Source organism: Octodon degus, unplaced genomic scaffold (genome assembly GCF_000260255.1).
Source record: "Octodon degus isolate 3935 unplaced genomic scaffold, OctDeg1.0 scaffold00233, whole genome shotgun sequence".
Taxonomy (NCBI): Eukaryota; Metazoa; Chordata; class Mammalia; order Rodentia; family Octodontidae; genus Octodon; species Octodon degus.
The window spans coordinates 2,498,158-2,509,331 of NW_004524809.1; the positions used below are offsets into that span (position 1 = coordinate 2,498,158).

At 53.7% G+C, this 11,174-nt stretch overlaps 1 protein-coding gene across 1 annotated transcript; it reads left to right on the forward strand.

Annotated features, from left to right (window-relative positions):
• The first annotated feature begins 130 nt into the window (after positions 1-130).
• Rho (rhodopsin) lies at positions 131-3,658 on the forward strand. The gene is made up of 5 exons (XM_004645617.3): positions 131-498; positions 1,605-1,773; positions 2,486-2,651; positions 2,767-3,006; positions 3,488-3,658. Exons 1-5 carry the CDS (start codon positions 138-140, stop codon positions 3,596-3,598), a joined length of 1,047 nt encoding a protein of 348 aa, XP_004645674.1. The 5' UTR covers positions 131-137; the 3' UTR covers positions 3,599-3,658.
• Positions 3,659-11,174: the final 7,516 nt, after the last annotated feature.

An 11,174-nucleotide genomic window follows, 5' to 3' on the forward strand; every position in this document is an offset into this window, starting at 1 on the left:
CCCAGAAGGTCAATTCATAAGGGCCTGGGGGGGGGGCAGGGCCACAAGTCTTCCCAGGAGCCCCAAGCTGCACAGGTTGTGCTATCCTCCTCCTCAGGTGGAACCGCTGCACCCACAGGGCAGACCAGACAGCAGCCATGAACGGCACAGAGGGCCCCAACTTCTACGTGCCCTTCTCCAACGCCACAGGTGTGGTGCGCAGCCCCTTCGAGTACCCGCAGTACTACCTGGCTGAGCCCTGGCAGTTCTCTATGCTGGCCGCCTACATGTTCCTGCTCATCGTGCTGGGCTTCCCCATCAACTTCCTCACGCTCTATGTCACTGTGCAACACAAGAAGCTGCGCACACCGCTCAACTACGTCCTGCTCAACCTGGCTGTGGCTGACCTCTTCATGGTCTTCGGTGGCTTCACTACCACTCTCTACACCTCCCTGCATGGATACTTCGTCTTCGGGCCCGCAGGCTGCAACATGGAGGGCTTTTTCGCCACTCTGGGTGGTAGGTGTGGGTGTTGGATGGGGAGCCCCAGGGAGCGTGGTGGGCATTGGACGAGAATGGAGGCTTCCCATCAATCCTCTTGTCATTAGCCAGAGGACCTACTTATCCGACCAACAAATGTTTTGTTATGCTGAAGCAGGCTTCTGCTTGTGGAGGGCAGGTAGCCCTGCTTATAACTCCCATCAAGCAGGTTTCTATTTAATTTTGGGGTTTGGCTTGGTTTTTAGAAACTGTCACTGTGTGGCCCAGCCTGACCTCAAACTTGTGGCAATACTCATGTCTCAGCCTCTCAAGTGCTGGGATTACAGGTGTTCTCCACCGCTCTGTTGAATTTTATACCAAGGAACCTGGGGCTCAGGGCAGTCAGGGCCTCCTGGCCCATAGGGAGAATGACCAGAGCTGAGTCTAAGCCCATGTTCTAGTTGGCTGCCTGGGGACAGAGCAAGCAGAGACAGACCCTGTTGCCACTCCAATAATGTCCTTGCTTGGTCCAGGAGCATCTACTGTCAGTCATGGGGCTGTGAGCTCAGTCCCCTTCCCAGGCTCACTGCCACCCTTGAATGGTCTTTGTGTCAAGGACGTCACCCCCTCCACAGCAACACCTTTCCCCAGCACATTAGACTTGGGACTCCTAGCTTCCAAAGGCCACTTGGAAAACAGATGGTGGTGCTTACTCGGAGGGTGAGAAAACTGAGGCAGGGAGGAGGCAGGAGACATTAAGGGTCTGGCTGGGCAGGGACCAGTGTCCTCTAATGCAGATCCAGGCACTCTCCCAACCATGGGAGGACAGGGGTGGCAGAGGAGGTGCTGGGTGGGAGCACAGTGCCAGCCAAGTGTCTCGGATGCAGCCATGAGGTCACAGATTCAGTCCGCCACATAGCTGGGCCCTGAAGGGCCAACCCCAGGCTGGGGTATGTGTTGACAGCGTCCCTTCCGAGAGGATTATTTGGGTGTCATGCATGCAGGTCTCTGAGGCTGTCACCTGGGAGAGTGTCACTCCGTGCTATGGGTCCCCCTGCAAACCCCATGCCCGTAAAGCCTCCTGTTGGCACCAAATCCACTTGGGCCCATGGGTGGCAGTAGGCTGACAGCTGCTGTTGTTGCAGGTGAAATCGCCCTGTGGTCCCTGGTGGTGCTGGCCATTGAGCGCTACGTGGTTGTGTGCAAGCCCATGAGTAACTTCCGCTTTGGCGAGAACCATGCCATCATGGGTGTTATCTTCACCTGGGTCATGGCATTGGCCTGCGCTGTACCACCCCTTGCTGGCTGGTCCAGGTAATGCTGTCCCCAAAGCCACCAGGACAGATACTAGAGTGCTGGTTCCCCTCCCAAGCCCTATGTCAAGGAGACTCCCAGATCCCCCAATTCTTCACCTTGGCTGAGCCCCTAATCCTTAGCTAAGCCAGGGCTGCAGCCAATCCTCTTTGTCCATCCTGTGCTGACCTTGGGCCACAGCAATTCACCTCACAGGGTGACATGGACCCCAGGAACAGGGTCCCCCAGCTTCTGGGCCACTGCCTGCAAAGGGGCTGTGGTCCTCTATTCCAAAAACTCATGTTTCTGCTTGCCTCCCTCCACATTACCTCAGGGTCCTTTCTTACCCTTTCTCCCTGTCTTCACCATCCTGGCCCAGGAGTCCTGAAGGTATAGTCCGTGGCTGCTCTGGGCTAGTGGAGATCAAGTGACCTTGGTTCCCATCCTCAGGAGTTATTGAAACACCCTGACCACATGTCCCTGGACCTCGTGTTCCAGGGAACTACTCAAAGACCCCTTCTAAGTGTATCCTGTATCCATCTTTGGCCTGGAAAATATTTTTACCCTGTGACTTGGAGACCTGGCGTGGTACATGTCCATCTCTTGCCCCCTGCCCTTATGGCCTTGGCTGCCAGGTTAGGTGGCAAGGATGGCTGAGGGCTGGCACAATGTTGGGGAACATACATAGTCTTTGGAACCCCTGGGACTGGGCATTTATGGGTGTGGTCTCCAGGTATATCCCTGAAGGCATGCAGTGCTCGTGTGGGATTGACTACTACACACTCTCGCCTGAGGTCAACAATGAGTCCTTCGTCATCTACATGTTCGTGGTCCACTTCACTACCCCCATGATTGTCATCTTCTTCTGCTATGGGCAGCTGGTCTTCACTGTCAAAGAGGTGTGGATGGGTGCTGGGGGGAGACTTTGGGAGGTGTCTGGGTGGGTGCTGAGCAACAGTGCTGGGTGACAGTGCTGGGTGCTACCATCTAGACACAGGACCCATGTCCCCACAGGCAGCTGCACAGCAGCAGGAGTCAGCTACCACCCAAAAGGCAGAGAAGGAGGTCACCCGCATGGTCATCATCATGGTCATCGCCTTCCTGATCTGCTGGGTACCCTATGCCAGTGTGGCCATGTACATCTTCACCCACCAGGGCTCCAACTTTGGCCCCATCTTCATGACCATCCCAGCATTCTTTGCCAAGAGCTCCTCCATCTACAACCCTGTCATCTATATCATGATGAACAAGCAGGTGCCTGGCATGGGGCCCCAGGGAATGGGTCCCAAGGGTGACAGAGGTAGGGGCTCAGGTTCATGCTGATGCCTGGGCCCCATCTTGGGCTGCTGCATCTGAATCTCATCTGGACCCAGGGCACTGTTTCTCACAAGCCCTCAGGGTCACCCTGGTATTGATCAGTGTGACAGGCACCAGCTCTGATTTCTTTGGAAGCCAGCCTGGAAAACCAATCAGTCCTGAGCTTGGGAAGGGGATAGCCTCAGCTATAAAGCCTGGAGGGTGGAGTTGCCCTTACTGAGGCCAGGGTTCCTCCAGGGGCACAGGCATGCTGGGTTACAAAACTGCCTCCACCATCTTCTAGCTGGGCAGCATTGGGCAAGTTAATTTCCTGATGTGGGCCTCAGTTTCCTCTTTCCCAAAAAGGACAAAACTCTAAACTCTGGAATTAAATGAAAAAATTACACAGCCCCACACTGACCCAACCGTTGCCTTCCAGTTCCGGAACTGCATGCTCACTACCATCTGCTGTGGCAAGAACCCACTGGGTGACGATGAAGCCTCCACCACCGCCTCCAAGACTGAGACCAGCCAGGTGGCCCCAGCCTAAGCCCTACTGGGACCCCTGCAGCCAACTGTAGGACCCCCCACTCCCACAGCCACCCCACCAAGAGCACACCTGCCACAATGTGGCCATGAATGCCCCTGACTTTCTTTTTAAATAATCAATGAGATAAAAATAAGGCTTCCCATTCCATGCGGACAGCCTGAGAAAGGGCACCCACACGGTCCCCAATCTGGAGTCCCCAGCTCCCAGGGGTCTGTACCCCTCCCCCAGCTTGTCATGGGAATGCAAGAACTCTTGCTTTCTGGAAAAGTGCCCCCACTTAGGGCTAAGCATCTAGCACACAATGGGCACACAGTAGGTGCTTAATAAATGCTAGCTGGATGAAGGAAGGAATGGGTGAAGGATGAATGGAGGAATGCATGAAGGGTGAATGGATAGGAGGACACATACATCCTCTCAGACATCATGGCACATCGTGGTTCTCCACCATGACATGGGACCCCAAAGCTTGCCCATGACAACACTAAACTGCTACAAAGACCAAATGAGATGGTGTGCATGTTCATGCGGTTGTGCGTGCTTGTGTGCATGTATGCATGTGTGTTTAAGCACTTTGTAAATAGTAAGGAGCTGTACAGATTGCAGTCTGCATTATGAAAAATATCAATCAATACAATTAGTGAATTATGAGAGTCATCTCTGTTTGACAGTCACTACTTGAGGATCAGACAAAGGGACTTTACCTGTGTCACTGCGGATTTTCAAAATCAGCCTGGGCCGCAAGATAGGTGGCAGGGGAGACTATTTCAGGGATGTAGGGTGCAGCCAGCAGACCAGAGAAAGCAGCTCAGAGCCTGCGGAAGCCAGACTTGTCCCTGAGTATCTGGAAGCCACCTGCTGTTCCTCCTTGGCACCTGGGCCACAACCACCTGTACAAATGTAATGAAGAGCTGAATTCCTGATGTCACCCATCTTGGGAAGTTTAGGTACCAGGGTCATCTGACTGAGCCATTCCCAGGAGCTCCTGGGTCCTGGTTTCCAGCCCCCTTGTGGGACCAGCTCATGTTCAGCAGCCCCAGCCTGTTCCCCTCCTGCAGTCTGCTCTGAAGCCTGCAACTGGGGTCAGAATCAAGCCATCTCAGTTGCTGCCGGAGCCTGGAGGCTGAGGTCCATGGGGCATTAAAAGCTCAGCTCGGTCCTACTGTCTGCGGCGGTGGTTTCTTTCACTCAGCCTCTTCACCCACAGGATGGACTAGTACTGGCAGCTCCCACCTGAAAACCAGCACTAGGTGGTCTGGCTGCTGCCCAGTGTTGTTGTGGAGTGGGGAGGACCCTGGAAGGGGGATATCTCACCTGGGAGTTGCAGAGATGCTGGAACCTGTGAAACTGTAGCAAGCTTCCCTGAATCTGATCATAAGGGATTAGCAAAGCTGGGACTTCACTCTGGGTGGGCAGTTGGTGAGAGACTCTAAAGTCTCCAGGATCAGAGCTGGCCTTCCTGGACCCCAGGGGAAGGGATGGAGAGACACAGTGGCTCAGAGTGCCCTGTCCTCCTGGGTGACAGGGGGCAGAAGCTGCTCACCAAGATCAAGGCCTTGCAGCCACAGCAGACTGGAACAGATAGTGGCAGAGACCTTGATAGTGGCAGAAGACCTGCCCCTCTTCCCCATCTACCTGGGTGGTAGCAGTCAGGACACATTCGGTGGGAACCATGGGAAATGCAATTCAGGTGGGCAAAAGGGAAAGGGTACCATCATTCTCTCATAGAAAAGCAAAGGCCAGGGCTGCAGGCACATGACATGAGCAGCTCTGTCTCTCCCCTTTTAACTACACTTTTCCATGTTGGCTTCATTCATAGGCCAACTCTTCCCATGAGGTGGCAGAAATGGCCATCCTGGTTCCAGGCTCAACAAGTGGGCATCTCCTTCCCCTTAGTACAACCAAAAGTTGCACATAGGGCTCTGATTGGCCAGGCTCAGGTCATGTGATCACCCTTGAGGGTTCCCCCCCACCCCAAGCCTGGACTGGGATTCATCCTGTTATTGGCCAGGTCTGAGTCACTTGATCATAATATGAGCTCCAAATAGACTCAAATCACATAAGTCCAGTGGTCTGCTGTGTGGGGACACAGATTCCTGCCATAAGCCTAGAGGAAGTCTGTAAGGCCCAGAGTCCAGCTAGACCTGGGGCTACTCTAGGATGTGAGAAAAAAGAGTGCTTGCTCTTATCCTCTGTTCCACAGGCTGTGTCGGCTGGATGGTGGTGGTGAGACAGTCATATTTGGGCTGATCAGTCCTGCATTGTCTTGGGAATTCAGCCCCAGTTCATTGCTCTTGAGGAGCAGTGTCTACAGCTTCACATGCCCAGGGAAAGCGACCTTAGAGTTCTTCTACATTGGATGGTGACCTGACAACCCTGACCATTATATACACATACCTGCCAATGGCAGCTTAGGAAGGGGTCCCTTTGTCACTACACAGGCAGCCAACAGGTCTATGAGACACCTACTATATACAACCCAGTGGGCCTCCGGAAGCCACACCTAGGCCAGCATGTGCAGGGGACTCTGGATGGAACTGAGGACCTGGACCGCCTCACAGTCGAGAGTCTCTCACCACCTGAGGTGCCCCAAGGAGAAAGCACGGCACAAAGCTCTGCTGTAGGCCTCTAGCCCACTGTAGGCCTCTAGCCCCCCAGCTGGAAAGAGGGGATCAGCTTATTCCGGGGGACAAAGGAGACTCCATGTAGAGGATCTGCACACATTAGGTGATCAATAAATGAGTCTTCAAGGAGGCATAAATGGTATGCAGGACGGAACCCTGGCAAGGAGATGAGCAGGTAGATGGGAATTGGAACTCAGGAAGGGGAAGCAAGGGCTGTCTGCCACCACACCCCACTCTTTCCTTTCCAGCAGTTTCCCATGGGGCACCTAGCTGTCTAGTACGCAGGAGCACATCTGCCACAGCTTCCCTTCACCTGTGGGGACCTGACTCGAAAGATCTGATCACTGAGGTGTCAAGATAGATGTGGACAGCCTCTGGGGTGCGCATTTCAGAGAAGGGGGTGCCCTCCACTGTCTACTGGCTGAATGTCAAAGCGTTGGCTGGAGATGTGGCAAGTGTGTTATATCTCAAGAGTCTGAGAACAGAGAATGGCAAAGTCTGAGAGACACCCTCATTCCCCCCGCTGCCCCACAACTTCCCACTACTTCACAGAGTCATGGCCCCCTGGCTTCTTGCTTAAGACGTTGCTGTTTTGGAGTTGCGCCTTAACGATCAGCACTAGCTCCCATGCTGTGGGCAGGGCGACTTCACACGCACGTGAACGTAAGTTGGCAATAGGCACTGTTTCAGCCGTCACACACGTCCTGGTGTGAGGGGGCAGGAGTTATACAGAGCAGATGCCTGTGGCAGCCTCAGAGGTTCAGAAGTATGACCTTTGCCCCAGGTGGGGCCAGGGATATTCCAAGCAATAAGAATGGGGAGGTTGCCCACCTCAGCTTCAGGAGAAAGGAGGGGAGGCCACAGCCCGGGCCCAGTGCCTGCCATCAGCATTTCTCAGCAAAGTGGCAAACCCCAAGGAATTTTTAGATCATGCAGCACATTTTAGAACTGCTTCCCTCTGAATGCAAAACTCAATCCTGGCACAGGCTGGGAGTAGGGCTTCGGCTGACGTTCGTGGGAATGTTTACATCACAGAGTGTTTCTGTTTCTCAGTTCTTGGAAACGCCCCACCAATGCTATCAAAATTGCTGCCCTATGCGCGCCAACTTCTATTTGCCTCTTTGCTTTGGCCATCTCCTGCTCCTTGAGGGGCAAGTGGCAGTTTCCAGGCTCCCCTCCACTCACCCAGGCTAGGATCTAGCTCCAGACTTCACAGCTGCAGAGCAATTGAGTGTCTACTGTATGCCTGGCACTGGAGATACCACCTGGAAAAAGACAGCTCTCTTGAGGGCAAGGGACAGGAAAGGCAGAGCAGTAAAGTGGGGTGCTGGAGGTTTCTGGGAAGCAGTCCAGGAACTGCATTCTCCTTAGGAGGGACCCCTAACCTTGTAGGGTTCAGGGAAGGCTTCTCTAAGGAAGCATCAGGGAAGGCCTGGGGTGTGGGTCCGAAGGGGGTAAGGATGGTGGAGCAGCTCTGGTTGCACATGGGTCTGGATGTGGGCTGGGGTGCAAAGCTGGGACTATTTTTACACTGATTTAACACACTTGGAAAGCACAAGGGGACATGCCTGGCACCAGCACATAGCCAGCCGGAAACTCCGCACAGTTGCTCCGTGGAGCTCCAGGGTGGAGGAGGCTCTGTAAGGCCAGCTGCATGGCTCATACTTTACCAAGAACACAGGGCAGCGTGCAGGGTGATGGGCTGGGAAAGGAGGTCTGACTTCTTGTTGGGACACTGAGGGCCACCAGAGCTGTGGGAATGAAGTCTTCAGGGATCATCCCAGCAATAGAGAGAAAGAGGAAAGATGTGTCTTTAATTATCCCCAAGTACAGTACCTCCTCTCCAGAGTGACTCTGCTGCTTCTCTGACATGAATCCTTCAGGTCCTCTGTGGCTTCACACACGCGTGAACTTTTCCTCTGGGAATGGGTTGTGCTTAACTGCTGCATTCTGGGGCATCATCTTCACAGCTGTATACAGTTCCATTGTGTGACCAGCCCACAGCTGGTCTGTCCTGCCCCATTTGACAGGCATTTGGGTTGCTGTGCCGGTATCATTTGTCGGTGGGAGACCCTGGGCTTCTCCCAGAGTGGGTGGAAGGATGGGCAATCGAGAGTGGCTGGGCATTGCCACATGGCTTGCAGTGGCAGCCACCTGCTCCCTCCTGGCTATTTTGACACAGCCCTGACAGTCAGCACTGACAGACACTGAAATGCTTGTCATTCTGTGAGTGTAAAACACAGTCTCGTCCTGCTTACCGCGCTGCATCCCTCCACGCAACTGTGGTCCTGTGACCTCATGGTAGGTTCTTCTGACCTCATAATGCGTTCCCTGGCCTCCTCAGCTGCTCCTCCTTGAGGAGGATGGGTAGAGGCTACTCCTGGAGGAGTCCCGCGCTACATGGCCCCCCAGGTGCCCTCAATTTCCTGGCAACTGCTCCAGCCCGTGGCGGGCAGGGCGTTGGAGGGACCAAGCACTTGAGCATTCATTGATTCAAGGTGTGTAAGGCCCAGGGAACAGCAGCTCACCTGTGTTGGCTCAGAGCAGGTGGCCGTACTGGAGTCAAGACCCCAATCCTAACCTTCCGGCCTCCTTCTGGGAACGTGCCGGACACCAATCTGGGCTGATTGGAGGGAGGGGCTGGCGTAGGTACAAAAAATGGGTGGGTTGGTGGGGCTTCCCATGTGAATGCAGCTGACCTTCAGATGGCTCCCGGGAGCATAGCCAACGGCTCTTCCTTGCCCTCTTCCACAGTGGGGTCAGCAGAGGCTTCTGGGTATGGAAAGCCAGGTGAGCAGGGGGCACCCCCATCCTGTGATCCCACCTTTGCACCTCCATTCCTGCAGCCCTATCCCTATACCCCTCCATGCTGTCTCCTCCCCCACCTGGGCCCGGTGCACACAGATGCCCACTTGGTGGAAGGGACCAGCCAAAGAGGGCCTGGTGAAGCCTGGGTGCAGGTGCCAGCCATCTCCCTCAGTCAGCAGCATCTCAGGGTCAGCCTGCCCTGAGTCCCTGGCACAAGGCCTAGGGGAGTCCTGCAGGGGGATGCAACAGGGCCAGGAAACAGCAAAAGCCACAGGGAGAGGCTGCTGCGCATTTAGGAGCTATAGGCTTCCTTCTTGAGGGCAGAGCTACAGGGGGCATCTTTTCTACTGAAGGCCAGTGGCACCACAGAAGGCTCACACGGGGTGGGGAGGGGGCGAATAGTGTAGGGGCAGAAGCAGCTGCTGCTGGAGAGGCCTGGAGACGCTGGGTGGCCGAGAGAGTGGGGTACCTCGTTCCTAGGAGAGGTAGGAGGCAGGTCTGAGGGAGCCCTGGACCTCTGGAGCTCAGGGGCCTGGAGGGGCTTCTAAGAGGAGAGCACACAGAGGAGGAGTGAGAGAGGGGTAGGGATGCTGCCTGAGATCAGGCCCAGAATTCTTGAGAGCCCACAGCTGGGGGACTCAGAGATCTAGAGAAGGGCATAGCCCACCCCTGGGCTCTGACTGGCAGAAGCTACAGGGATGAGTTGCATGAAGTCTCTGAATGATTTTTCTCTAGGCAGTTTCAAAATTTAAAATAGTACTTTAGGGCCTGGGGATCTAACTCAGTGGTATAGCACCTGCCTGGCAAGTGCAAAGTCCCAAATTCAGTACCCAGCACCAAAAAAAAAAAAAAAAAAAAAAAGAAAACCACTTTAATATAGAGCAGCTGGTTGAGTCCTTTTAAAAAGCTTTTTTTGCTGTTTTTTTGAGACAGGCTTGCTCTATAGTCCTGAATGGCCTTGAATTCACTATGTAGCCCAGGTTAGCCTCAAACTTGAAGTGATTCTCTTGCCTCAGCCACCTCAGGCTGGGATTACAAGTGTGTACCACCATGCCCCTGAGCCTAAATTTTAAGACAGACCAGAACTCAACATTCCCAGCCCCATATTTCTTCCTGTATTGTTTCTGTCACAAGCCATGTGACACATGTCACTGGTCCCTCCCTGCCCTCTGAACCTGCCACTTCCTAGGAAACAGCCTGCTCCCATATGAGTTACCTGATCAGCCTTCACTGGCCCTCGCAGAGTGTGTGTCACCTCCATAGTTGGGTCCAGAACATTTTCATTTTTTCAAAAGGCATCCCTTTGCAGTCACTTTCACCCAGCCTGGCAGTCACAGATCTGCTGTGTCCCTAGTTTTCCCTGCTGGGTGCTTCCTGTGAACACAGACACGGATCCCATGGGGCTCTGTGCCTGATTCTTACCAGGTGTGTTTTCAGGGTCCACCTTCTCCTAGCGTCTTCCAGGACTTCATGGCTGAAGTAATGTTCCTTAGTATGCTGTGTCACACTATGTTCATTATCTATTTGTCTTTCATTTGTGGATATTTGGGTTGCTTCTACTTTTCAGCTGTTAGGAATAGCGCAGCTATGAACTGCCACATTTGGCTGTGTCTCCTAAGATCTCCCACAAACAGGTGCCTGATGTCCTACGCTGGGTGTTTGTGCACTGTGTGCCCTGCAGAGTTCCCTGGTCTGGTCCTATGGACATCGCTATGCCTGCCTTTTAGAGCCCATAGCATCCTAAATGCCAGTCAGGTCTAATTACTGACTTAGTTTTTTTCCTAAAACAATACCACGTATAATTGAAAACTATGGTAAACGCTTAAATTTTTTAAAGAATGTATCATAGTTAAAGACCTTGACCTCAAAATTCTCACTCTAACTTTCAACACACCATCACACTATTCTCATCCCTAGCCATTTTTTTTTCTTTCTGTATTTGGTACAGAGTCTACAGAGGGTACAGGGTCTCGCTATGCAGCTTGGACTCTTAGTGATTCTCCTGTTTTCAGCCTCCCAAGTGCTGGGATTACAGGCACGCACGACTACGCCCAGTCTCAATGGCCATCTCTGCACCCCGCTGCGTGCGAGGGATTGAACCCTGGCCACTTCCCTCTGCCTGAGCAGGCAGCTTTAGTCTGCTGAGC